At 45.6% G+C, this 23,597-nt stretch overlaps 1 protein-coding gene across 4 annotated transcripts in view; it reads right to left on the bottom strand.

The window, feature by feature from the left end:
* Positions 1–21,767, bottom strand: part of GNB4 (G protein subunit beta 4) — a 31,231-nt gene extending 9,464 nt beyond the window's left edge. Inside the window, exons 1-4 of one of the 4 annotated variants that reach the window (XM_038145268.1) lie at positions 21,630–21,767; positions 5,538–5,637; positions 1,093–1,131; positions 285–391 (exon numbers count right to left, since the gene is read on the bottom strand). In XM_038145268.1, coding sequence (XP_038001196.1) covers positions 285–391; positions 1,093–1,131; positions 5,538–5,594 — 203 coding nt within the window. In that variant the 5' untranslated portion in view covers positions 5,595–5,637; positions 21,630–21,767. The other 3 variants (XM_038145266.1, XM_038145269.1, XM_038145270.1) reach the window with 3 other exon arrangements.
* Positions 21,768–23,597: the final 1,830 nt, after the last annotated feature.

The following is a 23,597-nucleotide window of genomic DNA, read 5'->3' as shown; positions in this document are numbered from 1 at the left end:
CAACATTTTGGAAAGCACAATATCCAACATTCCAAAAAATATGCCTCATCACATACTCTCTCTTGCTTTGATAGACTCAAAACCTTAAGTTAAAACTGAAAGAAGGAGAAAGCAAAATTCCTATGGCAAGAACAGGCCAAGTATCTCTTCTCTGACCCCCCACCAGTGCTGGTCTGTGATCCCCTGCAAGGGCACCAACTGCACTCCATGAGGCCCCCAGGGCCTGACGTTAATCTGAAGGTGCCAGGGGCACCCCCAGCCCTTCCCAGGCTCCCTGGACACACCTGGAGTCGGATCCCCAGTGCATGGCATAGATTTTGGCTAAGTGACCTCTGAGCGTGCGCCGAGTTCGCATTTGGATCCGACCCACGGAGTCCAGACTTGTTGTGATCTGAAAATAAACCAAACCCCTGAGATACTGGAAACTATTTTTAACGCACGAGATAACAAAAATACATTTGAACTTTGATAGAATATTATCTATCTTGGCACACAACAAAAACCATTAAAAAATAGGATACTGGTGTACACCCAGCAACACCAACACAAACAGATTTTACAGAGACGTAACACACTTCACAGTGGCTACAATGAAACTTCAGGAAGCTCTTTTAAAATACTTGTACATTATCCTAAAACTATTTCAGATTACTAAATCTCAAAGTTTTCAATTTGATCCAATGAAAGAAAATGCTCCAGTATTCACTACACTGTTACTTTTTAAAGCATGGCAGCACTTCATATGCAAAATAATTCTGTTTCCAAAAGACCTCTAAAATATGTTTATTTAAGTATTTCTAAATATATTTAACACAATAAACATACTCTACTTAAAAGGTAAACTGGAAGCAGGATCCATTAAGATAGTGGGGGGGTTTTGACTGGTTGGATTTTTTTGCTGTTTTGTTTATTTGGGTTTTTTGGTGGGGCTTTATACAGTTATTTAAAACTGCACAAACACACTGTACATTTCAAAAGGCTTCTTTCACTTTTTTCTTTCAGTTACTGAACAGGAACATGCTAGAGTCACAAACTGATATTTTTATTGTTTTATCTCTCAAGAAATAGCCTACACAAAGAACAGGAACATACCTGAGCAAGAGTTGTGTCACTACAGGCTTTCCTGGCATCCTGAAACAAAAAATGCAACAAGTTGAATTGGAAAGGCAACAGTGAGCATCAGCTGAGAGGGTCTAAAGGAAAAGTAACTCCTGAGCTAAATTTCAACACACTCAAAGCCACACACCACCACCAACTGACATGCCAATATTCCTTCTGTCACCCTAATCTGTTTAATGGTGCAAGGAATCTAAAAAGCAATGGCACACAACGAGGGGTAGTGGAGGAAGAGGGACTTAAGAAAGGCCATGCCCCAGCAGCCTTTGAATCTCCCTTTCTACAGACTATGGGATTCAAAGGCATTTGGAGCCATCCTGAAGTCCCAGTGCCTACCCTTTTCCCTGTACTCCTTCCCTGGGGTGGATGTGCTTGCTCAGGGTGTGCTGAGCACAAGGGAAGAACTGATCCACCTGGAAAAGCAACCACATATTACACAGGATTAGCAAGCTCTGTGCCACACGAGGCTCTCGCCCAAATTAACCCTCCTGCTCGTGGGGAGAGGCAGGGTGAAAACCAGCAGGCAGGATCCCAGGAGCAGGACAGACCAGGACAGAGCAGGATTAAAAAGCTTAGTTGTGATGTACTTGACACAAATTGCAGGGAAAAAATGGCCCAGTGACACCCTCAACCATTTCATGGAATGGGCGGTGCCCAGATCTCCACAGACACTCCATGGCTTTTTCCTTATCTCAGACTCTATGGACACAGGACTTGCTTCCTGCATATGATTCAACCTGACCTAGAAAACAGACTCGACTTTCACCTGTGTAATTCAGACCCAGATTGAGCCCCTGGCACAGGTGAGCTCCACTGAGCCTCCCCTGCAACAGGGATTGTGCAAGACCTGGCTGCAGTCACAGCTGTGACCGCACTGCTCTCCTGCAGCTCAGGGCCCCTTCCCAGGACACACACACAGGCATGGCCAGCACCTCCTGACAAAATGGCTTCAACTGCCTTGAGGTTGGGCAGGAGCTGTGCAGCACAAACTGAAGTTAAAACCGTCAGCAGGAGCAGCCACAGAACCCTCTCAACTCCTGAAATGTCTCCACCTTGTGCAACCAGCGAAGCAGCCACCCAAAAACGATGCTGCCTCTTCACCTGCACTTTGTGTGTCCCTCCAAAGTTCAGTCTGTGCAGATTGTTCAGTCTGCCCCTTGAGAGCAGGAACAGAAACATTTGCTTGCACATTTTGGAACTGCCTCAACACGACCATGCTGGGATCTTCCAAGTTTTTTCAAGCTCTTGCTTGAGAGTTACTTGACATTGCAACTTTAACATTTCTTAAGTGCATGTTTATTTTGACCACCCTTTATAGCTCTCCTCCCAAAAAGCAAGCCTGAGAGTGGATTAAGTCATCTCAACTTATTTTTATAATGTCTGAACTGTAGAAATATTTATAAAATGTTGACGTCTGGAATCAGGAGGGGTTTAAAATACCAGAGCAGCAAATCCCTTAGCACTCAGGACTTATTACATCCACAGGAAGAAACACACTGGATTTTAAATCACTACTGTTTGATTGTCCTGAAATAGTTGAAAATGTTCAACATAAAATGAATTCTGAATGCAGTCTGAATGAAACAAACAATTTTTGCTCTTTAGGAGCGAGCTATTAGCAACCCCTATATTTGAGGCTAATACTTGCCATACAATTGGCAAAACTGCAGGAAAAGGAGAGTTTCAACAGGCTGTTTTAATTCTTACCTTGAAACTGTATTTCTACATATGCACCACTGTAACATAATTATTAGTGTCAAAACATAAAAAAGCTCCTTTATGTAATTGCAGATTTTTCTCAGTTCATGCAGCAAGACAATGCAGAATTTGTGAGAAATATCTAACTGCATGATCAGTGTGCAGCCCCCAGAATTTCCTAGCACACACTTCAGGTTGCAGTTTTTCCCCTCAACTACCTGCATTTTTTTAAATACAGAGTTATTTGTCCAAAATTTCTGGTTGGAATGACACTGTGCCAAGTAAGCAACACTTCTAAAAACCCTTATCCTCAATTTGAGTTCTCACAGTGAGGACACACGCATCACATGGGAACTTCACTACAGACACAACTAGGAACTAACTTCTACCATCAGCCATCTGACAGATATCTGACAATTCACTGCTCAGTTTTCCAACTTCCTGCACTGCAGATTCCTGCAGCCTCAGGCTGGGCATTGTCTGTGCACAGACCAGAGCTCCAGCTGCATGGGGAGACACAGGTGTCCACGTCACCTAGACAGTGCAAAAATCAAATTGATAGTCATGAAACACTTTAAAAATATTGCAGACTGAAGTCCATTGGGGAATCAACAACTCTGCACTGCAGTTTCTACACCTTAGGACACTGTCAGGTACAATCTCAGCTGGACCTCACTTCTAGGCATAAAGCTGATTTTCTGTGATTATGTTGTTAGAGGAAATAACAGACAAAACCCAACAACCCAACCCTTTAGCTGTCAACAACTAAGACAGAAAAATGGTAGCTATACATAAAACATAAAATGCAGTTAGTGACCTCATCTCTTTTTTAGGAGTGCATCAAATATAATTCCTGAAAATAACCAGCCCAGTAGATATACCTGACACTTAAAACCCCTCATTTTTCAGATCCTGTATCTATCCTCTTACCCATCCCAAACAAAAACTGTGCAATAATTTAATAAGCAAGGTAAGTAGTCATCTCTACAAATATTAGGTGGAATTTGGTCAGAAAGTTCCATGGACATTAAACCAGCAGGAGCATTTTTAATTGCCTGCTAATCTGAAGGAAGCACAAGTGCCATGGTTTGAGAGGAAGTGAGTTTTTGGGAAGACAAGGTATCCAAGCCTGCACTGGGATGCCAAGAGGCAATCACCAACTGCCACTGCTGAGCCAAGGGACTCCAAAGGCAAGAGAGCCATGGTTACTCAGCTACAGCTGATAGATCCAGTGACAAGTTTGAGTGGTAGAGTTACAAAGGAAATGTTAAATCGACCTAAAGCCACAAAATGGAGCCATTACCCAAGAGTCCATCAGATTTCTGTGCTCCAAAATTTAAAAAATAAGCAAATGTTCCTGCAGCACAGTCGAAGCCCTCTAACTTGCCTGGTAGCTCTTTCTTCCCACAGCTTTGCATGAAGCCAGACTCACTGATTACCAAGACTGAACAAAGACTTAACTGGCTCCCCTCAACATAACATCATGATAAAGTCTTTACACAGCATGCAGAGAAGAACTTCAGAAGAACTGAAGAATTCAGAACTTCAGAATTCAGAACAGAACTTCACAACTTCTTCTTCAGAAGAACTGAAGAATTATGCACCCCTTTTAGCGGTGTAATTCTGTAATAAAGCTTCAATTGGAACAAAAAAAAAATAGTATTTTAAGCTAAAAATTATTTGTATCCTCTACAGAGCTGGTGGAAGGGGCACAGTGCCACAGCACTGCCTGATCCCCACCTTGTCTTTCCACAGTGGGTGAAGTGGGAACAGGACACAGAGGCATCCTTGGATGGCTCTGAATGAGCAGCATCTGCCCCAGCACAGCCCTGACACACCAAGAGTGTTCACACATGGCTGACACCACCCAGCAGCCTCACACCTCACAGGAGACAGCACACAGCAACTGCTGCCAGCACAAGCCATGCTAAAAAAAGCCTCTGTGCATGCAACATACTCCAAGAAACCTGTACTCTTCACTGATAGGAATCTTTGCAAATAAGCCATTCCCCTACAAATCAGATCTATGAATGCTTCATGCTTTGAAAATTTTGATGAAAAATAAACAGACTTTGAAGATCCTTATTACACTTGACTGAAAACTGCATCGCTGACATATAAATGCACCTTGCAGAAGATTCCTGGAAAACTACCTTTGGGCATGACAGCTCATACTTGGTTTATTTTCACTGAGTGAATACAGCAAAAAAAATAGCTTGTATGGGGGCATCAGCATTTAATAAAAATAAACTCAACAGAAAGCCAAGAAACAGTGCTTATAGCAAGGACATCCACTCTGGAAGGCTGCTCTCTCACTCTCCCTGCTTTAACCTCAGGTGTCACTTTTAGCCCAGGACCAAGCTCTTCTAAGACCCTTAAGCCAAACTTGTCCTGCCTAGGTTCTAGAAGTTTGCTGCTCCCTTCTGTTTCTAAAAACCCAGAACATAAAACTTGCAGAAACACATACACCCCTAGCACCAAAACTCAGCAAACTTCAACAGGAAATAAAACATTTTGTTCAAGAAATATTACATATTTACTTCATTATACCAATGGCTTTTATGATTTTTACTCAAATATTCTCAAAATATTTTAAGCTCTGCACAAGTTAAACAGGAACAACTGATAGATCTTTACAGTTTGTTCCCATAAAGGAGAAGATCTTTACAGTTTGTTCCCATAAAGGAGGAGCTTTATCATGGAAAATAATTCACAATTCTTACTCTGATTTGGTTTCGCAGCTGCTCTGCCTCCTGCCGTAACTGCTCCAGCTCACTCATCTTCCTCAGCCTCTGTTTCTCACACTCCACTGGCGAAGAAAACCTGCCAACAAGAGGGAAGAAAGAGATACTGAAAGTTATTTTTCTCCTCTTTAAAAAACATAACAAAAAAACCTAAGAATCTGTGCATGTATTTATTTTTATTCTGCTTTTAGAAAGGCTTCCAAACAGACGTTCCCTTTAGTACACCGTGTCAATGAACTGGGCAAGGCCTAAGTGATTTCAATTCCTGAATTACCACGAGAAGCAGAATTAAGTGAAGTCTATTTTAAATATAACAGCAACTGTCAACAGAACCACCCACTGTACTTTATAAACCTGTTTTGTAGCAGCTCCTGCTCCCCTGCCCAGAAATCTCTGTTGGTCTGTACCCCAGGATGGCAACACAGAGCAGAGGCTGCAGGTGTCCCCAGCATTTACCCCGGGCTCAGCAGGGCTGTGACACAGGCACCTTGCACAGGACATCCAGGGCACACTTGGTTTTAATTAAAGATGAAATTTTTGAATCCTTGACTACAGCTGAAATAACAAATTATCTCCACTTTTTTTATCTTTTTTTTTTCAGGCAAAACACAACGATCTTTTAATTTCAAAAGCACCCAGAGAGTGAGAAGGGATAGCAAAAACCAAACCCTCCCTAAAAGCATCCTTGTGCTGACACAACCCTCAGCTCCCCTAAAGCAGTCATCATCTGAAACTTCACAAAGAGATCAATTAACAGGAAGAGCACATGCAGGCACACTTTCAGGTTAGTAAGGTTTTTTTCAAATCAGATTTTTGCGTTTGATTTTTTTTCAGTGTGTTGAACAAAGTTTCCTCAGATCAATTTTCAGGTTTTTCATCCCCAGCCCAGCAGTGCAGTCAAACACCACTAGAGACCTCTTAAGTCTATTCACACACACAGAGACTTCAAAATCCTTGCAGTGAAAGCAACATCAGTAAATTGCTCACACGCAAGCCAGGCACTTATTGGTAATTTTTTCATGACAGAAAAAGCACACCAGAAAGGTGATGATGGTGGTCCCATGACATTATATAAAAAGCCAAAACACTTCTAGCTTGTAGAAGACAGACAAGTCAGACTACTGCTCACAAAATGAAAATTGAGGAAGGAAGGAAAAGAAGCAGGAAGAAGAACCTATTCAAAACGTTAGTCTATGTTTCCTATTTAGTCCACTGAAAAATGGCCAAAAAACAGAGAAAAAAAGGTCACAGTGTGTCTGGTAAGTTGCAGACCTCTGGGGAAATCCCTTCATTTGGTCTGGCTATTGGATCTCTGCAGTTCAGTAGTGATTGCTCTAAAAGACTGACTCTGGAAAGGATTTTTCCTTCTATAAAACACCACACGCATAGATTTAAAAGAGTGAGAACTTTTGGTTCAAAGCAATTGGTAATAAAATAATCATCGTTGGACTAACAGTTTATACAAGTGTTTGAGAGGCACAAAGTTTACTGCTTCTCAAGAAGAAAAGTATCTTCACTAACTATCCATCTACCTCCCAATCTCTGTGCTTCCCACAGGTACCACTGCAAGTCCATTTCAGAACCAACTCACAAACATACAGTAAGTTGGATCATCTCCAAATCAAAATACACCCTCATCAGTAAGAGGGATGGTGACTCAGCTCCAACGAGCATTTCCAGCTACATGTAAGCAAACTGCGAGGTTCACACATTTCCCTTCCTTAAACCTGTGCTCTGTTCAGCTACAAAGATGTTGTAATTCATATGGGAATTCTCAAGGAGACTTCTCCATTTCCTGCTGTGCTCCTTTTTCAGCAGCCCAGAGTATTTAACACTGCTGAATGCACAGCAGGCATAACATACAAGCCATCAACACTGGTGTCCAATTCTAAAGATTAAGCATTAAAAACATGACTTTAGCACACACATTAATCACATACCTTTAGAGGCTATGAAGTTTAATTACAACCTTAATGCCTTTAATGGGGACACCTCTATGAAACATAGCCCCACTTTCAGTTCTGACAGTGCCAAATTAACCTTTTCAGCATGATTTCCCCTTTATATTCCAGAACCTACTCAAAGGTACCACAGACAATACAATGGTCTCCAAGGTCTAAAGCCAGCCAGCCATGCTGCCTGCCAATGCTTACTAGTCTTGTGTGCTATTTTTAACAGGAGATGAAGATTCCTAGCAGGGAAGTTGATGTATCTCCAATTTTCTGAGAAGGGAAGTCAGCTTCTGCCCTGTGATGTGCCACACACTTCAGTGCTGCAGACAGTCACTTCAAATTCTCACAGAGAATTACTGATCATAAAGAAAGTGACATTATTCACAACTGGAAGCACGCATGGCCAGTCACAAGCAGCTAAAGTTAGGGTATTTTTCTATTCATAGGTAAAGCTGTGAGATATGAGAATGGGCTGTAGCACTGCACTGGCATTCAAAGACCATCAGTGGCAATTCTGCACATAAAGTTAATGTTAATTAATGTCACTCGTATCAGCACTGTTCACCACTAATGCCATTTCTGCACCAAGCTGCACCAGCAGCTGCACAGCTGTTAAACTTCACAACTTTAAACTGTGTCACACTTCTCCAAGTTCCTACACGGATAAACTCCAGAAGCCTTCTCACTCACCCACATGTCTTTAGTTTAAAAATAATTCTGAAGCGAATAAAAGGATAACGATCCTTCATATTTTTGAAAGAAACTTTTAGCAGTGGAAAAGCCCTAGCAGCAGCAGCATGTTCTAAACCTGCAAAGCCTTAAGCATTACTGCTCAGTAGAAATGTGTCAGTGCTTCAAGGTCAAGCTACACCTCCATGAGCTGACAGCTGCCTTCAAACCAGCACACACTTCCACAAAACCCAGGCTCACTTCAGAACTGGTTCACTCTAGCTTTAAGCATTGAAGCTCCTTTCCAGGACACAGCATTTGAACAACTAACTCTGAGATACTAAGCTATGTATAAACACCAAGATACTACAGTAAACAAACGAAGTGCAGTTCAACTATTAAATTGAAGCGTATCCAACAGTGTTGCACTGCCTGGCAGCAGCTCCCAAGGCAAAGGCCTGTGTGTTCAGATCATCCCCCACATTAAGTATTTAGCAGAACTGGGAGAAAGATGCTTCCACTTGGGATTTTTACTTTTTTTTCAAGCACTATTTTCATGTGCCCACAGGAAGCTACAGGAATTGAGTGGGTAGGGAGGAAGCTCTCACGGATGCATTTCCAGATTCATACTAACTCTGCAAGCAGCATCTCTGAACTCCTGTCAAACTCCTGTGGGAACATCTTACCCATGTCATCAGACTCACAACTCCAACACAGGAAGATAAGCACATGCTTGGAACTTGTGGATGCATCTGTGTCTGCTTTAATACTTCTGATGCTCCAGCAGTATGGTTAAAGAGAGTTCTGTGCAAAGACCACTACCCAGACCAGATTAACTCGCTATAATATTGTTTCTAAGCCTACCAGTGAGCAGTGAAGCACAGAAGAACAAAGAACTGAGATGCTTGGCAGCGCTGGCAAAGCAGAGGCTGCATCCTACAAACCTGTCCTCACTGCAGAGAAGCAAGACACCACCACAACCTTGAAGTGTGCTACCAGACATCAGGTAAACAACTCTGGTTTTACCAGATTAAATGCTGGGACTGCTTTGGCAGGGCATACAAGGATTGCCAAAAACAGAGGTGATCACTGTGTTGCAGACTTTTCCACATACAAATTACTGAAAACCTCAGTGGATTCATCACCAACCCATACTGGGTTACAAAGGACACGATGCCTCTTCACTCTCCCCTCCAAGATCAAAATATTACAGCCTGGAAGGAGTGCAGCTTCACAGCCTGGAAAAATCTTTATTCCAAATATGAATTTCCCCAGGAGCCCAACTGTATCATGCTTGGTCATGTACACAGCAAAGCCACCAGCTCTGGTACAGGCAAAAACAGTGAGGGAGGATTCCTCCTGCCATCTCAGGAGACTGGGGGTAACGTGATGTCTACTTGCCTGACTTATTCACGGTTTTAAAAAATGCTGAATCAGAGAAAAAATATTCTGAGTTTGCTCAGATGCAGAATACTCATGGTATCTGCTTTTCAGCACTCAGAGGCAGCACCTCTGATGAAAGGTCAGATGCCTCTCTCCAAATACAACTCATGATGTGCACCACGAACTATGAACAGTTCCCCTGCTGAGGCCTGCAGGGGAAGAGCAACAGGACAGGGAAGAACCTTTCAGCACCTTTGGTAGCTGAGGTTCCACTCCAGGACACCCAAACCAGCAGGAAATGGAGCCAAGGACACGAGATGGCTCCATCAGAAGCAGCAGTGGCTCGCTGTGGCCAGGGAGGCACATCCCTGCCCTCAGTCCTCTGTAGGCTGCACTGCACTCAGTGCAATTTCTCCTCAGCAGACTTGTACAAGTGAATTTACTGATACCAAAATAAAGTGCCTCCCAGGGCAACGTATTAACTAAGTCAGATTCCACAGTATATCTAGTGCCAAGAAAGCCACTGCCAGGCTTGAGCACTCCACAGATAAATTACTCCTTACACTATTCCTGATTCAGTAGGAGCATCATTTGCTAAGAGTTTAATTCTTCATTATACAGGCAGGCAGTGACAAATTACCCCAGGGTCTTGTCTCCAAAGTACTCTCTCTGCAACCTGTGGACTCAAAACCTTGTGGCTGGAAAAACACAATTTTCTCTGCAAGAGTTACTAGAGAAGTGTAAATATGCCCCTCCCCACAACAAAGGTTTGCTATTTCCGTACCAAATATATAGAGATTAAAGGAGCTGCAGAAAGAACAGTCTGTTTGATGGGATTCTTAAGAGCTATCAGACAGTTATTTAAGTAAGAATTTCATTTTGTATCAAAAAATCAGCCCTTTAGAACTGAAATAAGTGCTACATGTATCAACCTCAGGTTTTCAACTCCCATGCAGCAAGATCTCCAAGTGATCAACAGACAGGAGGAGAAAAGAGGTTCCACACGGCTTTCATGTGAGCATCCCTACTAGTGATCACCCAGGTGGCTACACATAAGGAATGCTAACTATAGCACTTCACTAAATATAGGGGAAAGACACCGAGAAATACTCCAGCTCTCTCAAGGGAGATGCACTGGTAACTCAGACACTCAGGCTGTGGACAATGGGAGCTGAGCCCTGCCAGCACACACAGACCAACACTTCACACACTCAGGATGTGCCAGAGAAGATTTTGATAAACCATTGCTTCATTTAGTGACATTAAACAAGACTTTGGCAGCTTTGCCCAGTCATTTATGTCTCCCCAAAGCCATGAATAGAGAAGAACAAAAAGAGGTTCTATCTTTTACAGCCTGAAGAGAATGGATTTGACATATTCAGAATCTACAACCTTGGACAAAGCCTTACATCAAGTGAAATCTCTGCCTGCACAACAGTAATTTAAAGTAAATGCATTAATGCTGTGCTGCAGTTACATACCTTCATATATAGCAACTATTTGAGGTGGAATTTTACATAATGTATTTCCTATGGTAGAGCTGTTTGAGAACCACACATACACTCAGCTCTCCACTAAGGAAAATGAAACATTTAATGGCTTTTTTTTTTACTATACCTGGGCCCTATGCTGCCTCTCCTTTGTTTCTCAAAGACCTTTCCAGCTATCCATTCTCCCAAGCCTTCTTTGTTCTGACTTGTAGTAGTACTGCATCAATGAACAAAGACAACAAAGCAAAGAGCTTTTATATTGGTCAACTAATACTTGAATCCCAGAAGAATAATGCTGGGATAAGTTGAAATAACAGTATGTAAGGGCTACAATTGCCCCATTGTGTACCTTGGTCTTTACCTCTCCTCTCAAACCTCTTCAGTGTATGCCACTCCTTTCTTTATCTTTAATTTATTTTTTTAGAAGTGCACTAACTGCAGAACATCTTACACACACCAGTTAAGTAAGAAAATCATGGTTATATGCTCAAAAAAAAAAAAAAAAAAAGTTACAATTGAGAAAATAAGCCTGGAAATCCTAAGTGACTCTTTTCCTTAAGATTTTTATATGTTCATTTTGTCAGAAGGAATTAATTGCCACTCAGATTTCCGATCCCCAGGCAGATGCAAAGGAGAGCTCTCCCATGCTCAGGGCCTCTGGTCTCCCCAAGAAGAAAACAGGAAGCAGCCTGGGTGTGACCTCGCTCGCTGAGGTCAGTGCTATTGTTGTACTTCTGCACATTTTGGAAGTGTTTTAAAGTGATATGTCTCCATTATAGCTTTGGTACAAAAACAGGAAATAATCAACCAACGCCTCTCGAGAGGAAGGGTATGAGCAGAACTTTCTTAAACACCCATTCCTCTAAGAGATACCATCCCCAATTCTACGGCACCAATGGATGTGTGTGTTCAAAAACTGCATGGACAGCTGGAATGGGGAGGTCACAAGAGAGACTCCAGCAAAGCGAGATGAGTGGGATTCAAGTCTCGCCTCTTGGTGTGCTCACATGCCCTCAGCAGTCACACCAGGAACACAACCCCACCCACCAGCCGGGTGGCACCAGCAGTTTCAAGGCAAAAAATATTGCTCCTCCCTCCCTTCCCCAAAACACCTCAGACCCAGTCATCATGAAGAGCAGAAATATGTGCCATTTTAAACACACTCAGCCAGGGATTTTAACAGGCCTTTGAAATAAAGCCTGCCACATCAAAACACTTCTATATACCACAAGAACTACTTGGAGTTATGAACAGAATGAAACCTCTGCATTTGCCTTCAGACTTGAGCACTGTGAACATCACCCTGGAGTGTTTTTAAGCCAGAGGGGGGCAGAGGGAGCAGCAGCTCCAGCACATCCTGAGGTGCTGCTGCATCTCAAAGCCATCACTTGGCTCAGAGAGGGAACCCACACGGGCCAGGCTGGAACTGGGCCATCTTCAAGGTCCCCTTCCAACCTAAACCACTCTTGTGGTTCCACGGGACCAGCCCCAGCACGCCAGGGCACGGCCCATGGTGGTTTTGGTGACTGGTTTGATGACGGTTTCCATGGAGGACAAACAGACCAACAAACACTGACCTTGTTGACAGCAGTCGCAAAACAGACAAAGGAAATCAGTTTAGAAATCGAAGTGAAGTGATTCTTAAGTTTACCAGTAAAAAAAAAAAATCGCTGACTTGAGACTGTTATCCTTCATTTGGCTGACAGCTCATGACACTGGTTTCTTAAGCTCAGAGATATGAGAGTTTATTTCTAAGACCCAGCTGAAGTCTAAGCCAAGTACATTCATAAAACATATACAGAGAGGCCTTACTCTTCTTAACCCACACAAACTAGATGTAGGAATAAAAAAAGCCTCAAGAAATTCAGTGTTAAGCATAAGGCTGAGAGAAAAGCACAGGAAGGAAGGAATTTTTTAGTCATGAATATTTCACAGTCCAACACAGATTTTTCCAAAATTAACATTCTTGCATCTTATATTCATTATGTTCGTTTCCAGGTCAAAATGTTTTGGTACATAAGCACAGATTTATTTTTATCACACTCCCTGCAAACAGAACTAAATGTGAAATTCAAATGATCTTGTCTTTAGTGACTATAATAATGATTCCTCAGTAAAAACTTGGTTCACAGACCTCAGGACACTCCATCACTGAACAAATTATTATAGGTTTAGCAATTCAAAACATGTAAGAAATGGTAAGAAAGATCTTAATGAAGCAGAAAGATATAACCCTAGGTAAGAAGACGGAGATGGTTCCAGTCCAATTTCTTCCTTGGGGACAGACAGGTGGACACACATATGGAGCCAGCTGAGGGCTTTTGTCTCTTCAAATATCCAGCCGTACCCAAAAGCCATTTTAACATTTTAGCAGGAAAAGTGTACAGCAGAGTGACAAGTCAAAGCCATTCTGAAAGACCCTCATTTACATTTAAATCCATCTCTAAGCAAGTTCGACTTTGGATTTTTTTTTAGGGGCTAATGCATTGGTATTTACTGAAGTGGCATCATGTAGAGCCATGCAGTGCTATGCATATAAAATCTGGTCTGGCACCTACAGGCACAAAAGATTACTGAAGCAGCCTCCTGTTATCTGACAGTGAGCAGACTGCACAGCATGCATCAAAAGCACCAAGCACACAGAAAATGTGAGGTTTAAAGTCAACGGAGAAGATACACATTAAGAGAAACTATAGTGTCTACAGGAAAAGTGCCTCCATTCATCTCGGATGACTGCTCACTTGCCTGCTATAATTTCTGGCTGACAGTTTTTGCAAGGGGAGCATTCTCACTCTCCTGAGGAGCAGAAAGCCCAGCAGTACCAGTTACACACACACACACTATATCCTTTCAGATGTGCCATCAGCTTGGGAGAAGCCATGCATTTGATGGATCCATGCTCCCCAGCCCCTTCCCTCCTCCCCATCCAGCACCACAGGCACTCCCTTGGTACCACAGTCACAGCGAGGCATTATGTGCTGCTCATCCCCACACAGCTGAACACAGACTACAGCTGCACCCTTTCACTGCAGAGCAAGGCAACATAAACATTTGAGCTTTTCTCAATACCACTTATCCAAAGGTCAGATAAAACTACTGCCCTCAGGTCTCATTTTAATTTTGCTTTCGGCTCACAATACATTTCTGGTCAATTACTTATGATTTGAAGCCATGAAAATTAAGTTCTCCTCCAGACTAGAGTTCAGGCTTCCTTAGTAGGCTTTTCTAAAAAAAAAAAAAAAATGTTTAAGATTCACATTTATATGAGATGCATATACTTCAAAAATATCTACCAAAAACCTCACACTACAGAATGATCAGAAATCCAATGCTAGGAAGTAAAAACCCTATGTACTGTTTTGTCACCCCTATTACTGCAAAGGCAAATATAGGATTAAGAGCACATGGGCTGTGTAGCCACTTCTGGTACCACCTGTGATGAGACTGATATACCTAATCTACACTCCTTGGAATTGCTTTTGATGTTTTTCAAGCAGTAATGTCTGTTTTCAAACAGTCACTTACTAAAGAAGATACAACATCCAATACTGAAGAAAGAAGTTAAGGAAATCAGTAGCACTGTGTTCCTAATTATCTCCACATTTGCAGGCTTCTCAACACAAAGGCTGTCTTTGTAGGAGTAATTTTTAACTGGTCCAAAGTCAGAAATTACCTATCTGCCTGGAAAGAAAATGGCCCTAGATTAAGTTTCCAACAGAAAAGGATAAAAGAGAAACAAACTGCTGCTCCAAAGAAGTACAATATTGATTCCCACCTGTAGTAGTCTTCTGCAAAGCACAACTTTTTGCATATTTTCAGATTTTTCACATGAAAACTCTTTTATGAACAGATGATGCTCACTAGGTTATAACAGCAGAATCCCCCTCTGGAGACAAAGCCTAAGGTTATAGACAGGAATAATGAGTCAGGCACCATGGACAGGAGAGAGCCCAAGGCTCCAGAGCCTGCTTTGCTCAAGCGTCTTTCCAAGCCACTGGAACTTCTGTTGCTGTAAATGCTCCCTCCATGTCTCAGCCACGGTCAGCCAGGTCAGCAGCTCAGCTAAATCCACCTGTTCTAGCCCTCACCACAGAGCAGACACTGCTCCTGGAAGCCTTCTGGGTTTCATGTCTGAGATACGCATTCCACCACTCGAGTTTTTCCCAGCAATGGTGACTGACAGACTGGTAAAAGTGGCTAAAGATTCTTGAGCTCCTGCTGCCAGCAGCTCCATGCCAAGCACAGAGATACCTGACTCAATGAAAAGGCAAACACAGGCACAGCTCTGAAACTCTGCAGCAATTCAACTGTTTGCTAAGGCTGTTGGCCTTTCAGCTCATCCTGTCACAGTTATCAGAGCTCTACCATTCAGGGCCATGAGGTTTCTGTAGAGATTGAGAACAGAGAATTCCTTGAGCTTCTGAAGCAGCACCACCAGGAAAAGTCAACTTTCTTCACTCCATCCCTTCTCAAAGTGCATGTTTGGCTTTTGATGGCCATCTATCTGCGTTTTTAAGAACGTCTAACAGATGAGGAGGAAAAAAAAAAAAGCATTAATCACTTCCCATCTCCAGCTACCTGACCTTCCAAATTCGCTGCTTTTTCCTGGAGTGTGGGCAACTGCAGTGAAGCACTCACACCATCAAATATTCCTTTACAGGACATTCACTCTGGACTAGAATTTTATTTTTATTTTGCTGTATAAAAATAAATAAATAATCCAGCTCCCTCTTTAAGGATGTTTCCAAGACAAAAGAGGAGTTTCCCCTCTTCTGGTGCCTATCTTAGAAACTAAGCTTGTGTTTGTAGCACCAAAACCACAGTTTTATTTCAGGGCCATCTCATTCTCCATACTTTCAATTAATTTTGTGTTTAGACACCTTGATTAAAGGTACTTGAACTTGAAGCAACTAAGAAGTTTCTTGTCCAACAAGTGTCAGCGAGACTGAAAACTGGCATTTTTTCAGTGTCCTATAAAAAGCTGTAACACTTCCCTGTGGACCACTGCTCTTGTCCCTGAGATTGTCAGGAGCACCCAACCCCCCTGCTGTGTCCTTCCTACCATTCAATGGAAGGAAAATGGTACTAACGTCATGATTAATTTCTTTAAATTCTAGGGCATCTGGACTTAACGCTGTCATGTTAACTTTGCTGTGCTGCTTTTTCAACTCTGCTTTATCGTGCCTAATGTTGAGATTATAGCAAAACTTCATCTTTCCATCAGCACCGCGCACAAGCAAAGGGAAGGGCTCCAGTCTGCCTCCTCAACAGCAACACAGGACAAAGACAACGTCCTAAACCCAATTCATACCTTCTGGGGGGAGAGAAAACTCCCCCCAGAATTCTCTTTTATAGAATTTAACTACCTAAAACCCAGTGTACTCCAATTTACTAGTTTTTAGTACCGTGACATTACATTGCACTATCAAAATCTTTAAGTCAAATCAACACTGATCAAAATCATTAGGTACACACTAAATTTAGTGTGTGAAATCGCATTTTGACAAGCATAACATCTATACAAAGAGTCTGAATACTTTTTTCAGCTCAGTAACAACTCAACTTAAATCAAGAACTGAAAGAAGAAAAATGTCTCCCTTTTCCAAGCTAGGAATAAAACTGTTCTGTATGAACAGTCACCTAAAGCAACCAATTATGACACAAAGGGTCACCAGAAAAATACTCAGATCAAATATTTCTTTTAAACAGACCAATTTTAAGTATCACGTTTCAACAACATAAAAGATCATAAAAGAGCATCTTTAATTTTAATGCAAGACTTCAAATGCACACAAATACAACCACAAACTGCATTTCAATATATAAACATAAAATTACACAAGTGCAGTTTGTTAGAAATAATTACTATACATATATATATATCAGGAAAACCATGAACAAAAAACAATCCAACAAGTATTAAATCATCAGGTTATCCTGAAACTGCTTGGATGCTCTGTGCTAGACTGGATGCTGACCACCTGAATTAATGCCTGCATGATGAAAACAAATCAGGCAGGTCCAAGAGTTCCCACTGCTGAGTGCAATGAGGTGATTTATTCTTGTAAAGCTGCCAGGACAGTCACTGAAAGCAGCTCTGAGACCAATCTCATTTAAGAAGCACATTCAATCCTGGGATTGATTTTATGATTTCATTTTGTTCTCCTCCCCACCCCATTTGAAAATTAAAACCTTATAAAATAATTTCAATGTTAACATTACTCAGCTTTTTTAATGTTTCAAAACACTGGTATTCACAATGACTCAAACAGTTGGCTTACACTGAAAATCCATATTATTAATATTTGTCTGAGATCTAATGTAAGAAGGAGGGAGAAAATAGCTCCTGCAAATTGTCAAACCTGTTTTGCCCCAAAGAACTCATTTTATGTAATAGGTGGCACTTTAGAGTGCTTTTTGCTCTATAATACAATCAGGCACTTCCATCTTTCCCCTTCTTTCCAGTTTAAGCCCTTTTGGAAGGCAAGAGATTGCAAGAGTTACAGTAACTGAATCAAAACCTGGCTTAGTGCATGTCAGCATTTCACAAACTTTTGGAAGCCCAGACACCTTAAAGGAAATGAAACCATCTTCAACGGACTGCCTAAGTATTTGCCAGCCACTGTCCATCTGCAGAGGTTAATTCTGGCTTTCATAAACCCTCAGCCCAGCTCTCTCTGGCACAGTAACTCCAGCAACTCGCAGTGATCTACCTGCCAGTGTCACTGGTGCCATCCCAGCTGACATTCACTCCAAGCATCCCCAAGTTTCCCTCTTGCTCTTTTGGCTCAGGCTCTCTGTAAAGCAGCTCTGCTGCTCCAACACTGCTGAAGACAAGACCCCGTGGCTGAGCAGTGCCATCCTTTATTTAAAGCTGCAGCTCAGGGCAGCCCTGCTCCTGTTATCCCGAAAGCTCCATGAATCCCTCTGCACCAAGATCAGGTACCAAAGCACAGCCTCGAGAGAACAGCACGCATTCTGTGTTTTTCAGGAGCATTTGTTGTAGTTCTGTTCCAGATCTTTCATGTAAATTCTATTACAAAACACTGGGTTGCAAAACACAGAAGTTTCATACAAGAACAAAACAATAACAACTAAATTTAATTACACTCTTCCGAAAATGAAGTGACAGGTTTGCATCCAATTAGAATAGAGAAAAAATCTGGTGGAACTTAGAAAATGTTTTCTTGATTAGCAATACTGTGCATACTTTCTGAACAGCCGGTTCCAGGCACTTGGGAGCTGCATTAATCTGAGCATTGATATTTCCAGACAGTGCTAAGTACAAAACACAATCACTGCATTATCACTGTCTCAAAGTATTTACCTTCCAGGAGCATGCACTGCACGTCAAGCTCAGAGATTCTGAATTTCTTACTAGTTTGATAAGACATTTCAAAGTCACTTTTGAGATACAAAAAAATATAAATTACTATCTTCAGTAACACAATAGTCATAAATTAAAGACTCTGGCAGAAAAGAAGAGTAATCGAAGAAGATCACCTCTAGATACTGGGATTTTTTTAATTTGCAATTCTTATTCACCTTCAAAATCTTATATTCATAAATTTTGTGCCATTTTTCATAATGCTTCAGGAGAGAACTACACAATTCCGTGTTCAAAAATATTTTTGCAAAGTTTTCTAGTGAGGTTTTTGAGTCCGATATTTTTCTTTAGAAAACTGAAAATTAAAATACTTGGACAAATTAAACACAAGATGCATTAGTCCTCAACTAAGCAACATGGAAATACAGTTGAAACTTTCATTATCCAACATAAATATAACACACGACATCTGCAGCCAACAATTTTTTATTTAAGATTTAAATTACCTGAGCAGTTAATCAAGACCAACTTTCCAAGCACTCAGGAAAGTGAAACCTATTAAATCTGTACAACCCATCTACATTATCCACTGTGAAAACTGCTCATTTTAGAGAAACAATAATTCAAAATATAGTCTGCCAGAGCAGACACACAGCAAGACACATCCATACACTTCCAACCTCCCTCATTTCCCTAGCCCCCTTCTTCCAAGATAACATCAGTCTGTTCTTTGGAAGCACAAATTAACTTCACCACAGCTATCATGCTTTGAAATCACAAACAAACACTGCAAAAAACCCACTGAAGATTCCCATCCCATTAAGAGACTTTCAGGACAGTGTGTGCTTGTCATGTGGTTTGTTTCATCTTAATTTGTTGATATAGTTATTATTCCTGTTAGCACAGCTTCAGACTTCCCCCAGCTCCAACCAGCAACTGCATCTCCTGCAGCTGACACTTCACTGCCAGGGTAGTGACCATCTTTGACATCACTTCCCATATTTCTAACAGAAGTCAGGAAGCAGCTTCAGGTTTTCCTCTGAACACTCGCATGACTTTGCAGACTCATGTCCCTGCCATTCCTACGGAACAGTTTTCATCTCTTCCCGTGCTTTTACAGCAGGTTTTACAGGCTGGTACCTGTCTCCTCTCTCTGCACCATTTTGCCATTCTTTCCCCTTCCTTCCCCAGTATTCCCCACCCAGCAGAGGAGCATCTACTCCTCTACTTCTGTTGCTTCAGAAACTGATTATACTTAATTAAATTAAGCACTTTTTTCCTCAGCTCATACTTAGCTTTGAGACTTACCCTGCTTCTATTTCAGAACTGAAAACCATCCTGGAAAATCATGTACTTTCCAAGCTACAATAACCAGCCTAATAAAAGACAACATTCTCAACTGTCTAATTAACAGGAGGGAACGGATCAGAGGCTTATTTTGCATTAGTTCAGATAATATTACAGCACAAACTAGTCTACCACATCTATAGTTGGTAGCAATTTGGATGCTTTTCATAATTTCCAACAGAAATCAAACTAAAAATTAAAGAAGATTATAGTCTCAGCAACAAGTGCAAAACTGAAAAAGCAGATTTAAAATAAATCTGGATGGGGAAACGAGCAATACCTACAAAGTATGACACAAAAAGCACCTAATGACTTTGCACTTTTCCTAAAGACAGGAAGCACCTTCCGACTCACCTTTGCCACAGCAGTCACGCAAGGCATGCGAGTCACAGCCCCCCGCCACGAAGCCGATTTACGGAACGCTGAGACCCGAACGCGGTTTGGGCTGCTCTAGGGAGGCACAGACCCGAGCGCGGGCTGGGCTGCTCTAGGGAGACACAGACCCGAACGCGGGCTGGGCTGCTCTAGGGAGGCACAGACCCGAACGCGGTTTGGGCTGCTCTAGGGAGGCACAGACCCGAACGCGGTTTGGGCTGCTCTAGGGAGGCACAGACCCGAGCGCGGGCTGGGCTGCTCTAGGGAGGCACAGACCCGAGCGCGGGCTGGGCTGCTCTAGGGAGGCACAGACCCGAGCGCGGGCTGGGCTGCTCTAGGGAGGCACAGACCCGAGCGCGGGCTGGGCTGCTCTAGGGAGGCACAGACCCGAACGCGGGCTGGGCTGCTCTAGGGAGGCACAGACCCGAACGCGGTTTGGGCTGCTCTAGGGAGGCACAGACCCGAGCGCGGGCTGGGCTGCTCTAGGGAGGCACAGACCCGAGCGCGGAGCGTCCCCAGCCCTTCCCCAGCCCGGGAGCCGCCGCTCGCCGCGCACGCTGCACCCGGGGCGGCTCCAGCCGATGCTGCCGGGCTGGCCGGAGCGCCGTGCCCTGCCCGTGCCCCGGCCGGCACTGCCCGCCCGGGCTGTCCCCGGCCCCAGCAGCTCCTCCCCGGCCGGAGGGACCCGCGCCGCCCCGCACCCCCGGCGTGTCACCGCCGCCGAGCCGGACCCGGCGGCACCGGGGGTCGCTGCCCCCGCCCCGCCCGCTCCTCACCTCCCAGCCCGGGGTACCGAGCCTCTCCTTCCCTCCGTCCCCGGCGCCACCTCGGGGGACGCTCCGCGGCCCGGCCCCGGCCCCTCCCTTCCCCGCGGAGCCCGAGCGAGGCGCCCGCGCTCCGGGGCGGGCGGGACGGCGCAGGGTGATGCCGCCCGCCCGTCCCGCCGCTCTCGGCGGACCCCGGGACCGCGCCCTCCCCGGCCCCTCTGCCGCGGGGCTCTCCCTGCCGGGGCTTCACCTGCCGGGGTCTCTCGGCGCTGGGGCCGCTGCCGGCGGCGCCGCCCGAGCCCTGCCTGCCTCCTGCCGCCCCCCCCGGCGCTGCGGTGGTGCCGCCCATGCCCCCCCCGGCGCCGCGGATGGGGCCGCCCAAGGGGCGGGGCGGGCGCGGCGCTCCCGGGCGGCCCCGCGGGGGCAGCGCCGGACGCGGCACCGGGACCTCCCCGGGACACTCCCCGGGACCGGTGAGCCCGAGCCCGTCCCCGGGCTCCACGGCCCAGGCGAGAAGCGCACTGAAGCCTCCCGCCCGCCCGCAGTCCCGCAGGAGCGGTCGGCGCTGCTGCCGCGCCGGAAAGCGCGGCCCGCGGCCCCACGCGGCCCCGCCCGGCCGAGGCTCCCCGGCCCCGGCGCGGCGAGGGGAGCCCCGGGGCGACCGGGCACCGCCCTGGGGCGGCCGCGCGGAGCCGCGGGGTACGGGCAGAGCCGCCCGGCGGCAGAGCCCGGCCGCGGGGACATCCCCCGGGCGGAGGTACCTGCGGTGTCCGGGCGGCCGCGGAGCGCGGTGTCACCGAGCCGCCGCCATGGCGCTGCTGGGGCGGGAGCGGCTCCGCCCCGCCCGCATGGACCGGACAACGTGACGGGCCGTTGCCATGGCAGCGCCGCGTGACGTCAGAGCGCGCGCAGCGCCACGCCCCTTGTGGGCGGTGCTTCTGTCACCCCGCGTGTGACAACCGTGAGGGACGGGGCACGGGGACACTGAGGGTCACAACCGAGAGGGACGGGACGCGGGGCACGGGGACACTGAGGGTCACAACCGAGAGGGACGGGACGCGGGGCACGGGGACACTGAGGGTCACAACCGAGAGGGACGGGACGCGGGGCACGGGGACACTGAGGGTCACAACCGAGAGAGACGGGACGCGGGGCACGGGGACACTGAGGGTCACAACCGAGAGGGACGGGACACGGGGACACTGAGGGTCACAACCGAGAGGGACGGGACTCGGGGCATAGGGACACGGGGACTTGGGGAATATGGACACCAGGGAATGGCGGCACTGTGGGTGACAAGCCTGAGTGGAGGTGGGACCCCAGGGCATGGGGACCGAAAGGATGGGGTCACTAGGGAATGGAGAGCTGATGTGGGGACCCAGAGATTTCACCGGAGGGTAGGACCCTTGGGAGTGGGGACCTGGGGATGGGGACACGGGGACATCAGTGACAGGGAGATGGGGGTCCAGGGAGCAAGACGTGGGTGGTGAGGAGCTGTGGAGGGCAAGGGTGGCAGTGGGGATGGGGACATGGGATGTGAGGACCCCCTGGAGCCAAGGGGAGCACTGCCTTCCATGGACCTTCGGGTTGCTGAGCACCCCGGGGCAGGCAGCCCCCTGCTGCCCCCAGGATCCATGGCTGATGCTCCACTGGAGTGGCCTGGGAGGGACCTGGGGGCTCACTGGAGAAAAGGAGGCTCAGGGGGACCTTACTGCTCTCCACAAGTCCCTGACAGGAGGGTGCAGCTGGGTGGGGTCAGGCTCTGCTCCCAGGGAACCAGCCATAACCTCAAGCCATGGGGTGTTCAGCTTGGACATTCCTTCCATCAGAAGGAATTTCTTCAAAGGGATTGAAGGTGGTGGGGTCACTGTCCCTGGAGGTGTTGAAAGAAAGACTGGTCATGGCACTCAGTGCCACGGTCTGGTTGATATGGTGCTGTTCAGTCAGAGGCTGAACATGGTCATCTCAGAAGTCTTCTCCAACCCAATTGATTCCGTGATCAATTAAAGTCCTATCTCCTCCTGAGCACGCAGCAGGGTGTGGTGTTTCTCTCTGCTTAGCAGCAGAACTCCACTGAACCTGGCAGATCAGTAATGTGGGGGGGAAAAAGTGAAGTGTGGAATGGGTACTCAGATCCTGGGTGTCCCTCACAAAGCTGCGATCCCACATCCCCTGGTGGGGCAGCCCTCCTCACACCAGCATGTGGCAGACAGACAGACAGACCATCAGAGGCTGACTGCCAGGGGTCTGTCAGTCGTGTTGGATCTGTCTGACCATTCCACGGCTGATGCTCCTGCTGCATCAAATTGCCAAACTACAACCACAGCCAGCCAGAGACCTGGGAGGACGTGGGACAGCTGCTCTGGCCACACCTCTGGGTCTCTCCTGCTCCCCTGACCCTGATGCCACGGGGACACCTGTGCAGGAGTCAGAGCCTGAGCACAGCCCTTAGCAGCCCTGCTCAGCCCTCCAGCACCGACCACGGCACACTTGCACCATCCATCTTCTCAGCACGGGTCTGCCACACCCTCAGCAACACAAACTGTCAAATTTTTGCAAAATATTTTCCATGAGTACCAAAACCTCTGTGAGTAAAGCAGTCTTTGAGCTATTAGTGTGTTACTGATACATGGCCCAGTATTAATGACAGCACGTGCTGGAACATACAGTACATACTGTAATGAAACAGCTCATTGCTTACCCTAAATCAGCCTGAAAAAACATGCACA

This window comes from Motacilla alba, chromosome 9 (assembly GCF_015832195.1).
Source record: "Motacilla alba alba isolate MOTALB_02 chromosome 9, Motacilla_alba_V1.0_pri, whole genome shotgun sequence".
NCBI lineage: Eukaryota > Metazoa > Chordata > Aves > Passeriformes > Motacillidae > Motacilla > Motacilla alba.
This window is presented reverse-complemented; position numbering and strand designations above follow the sequence as displayed.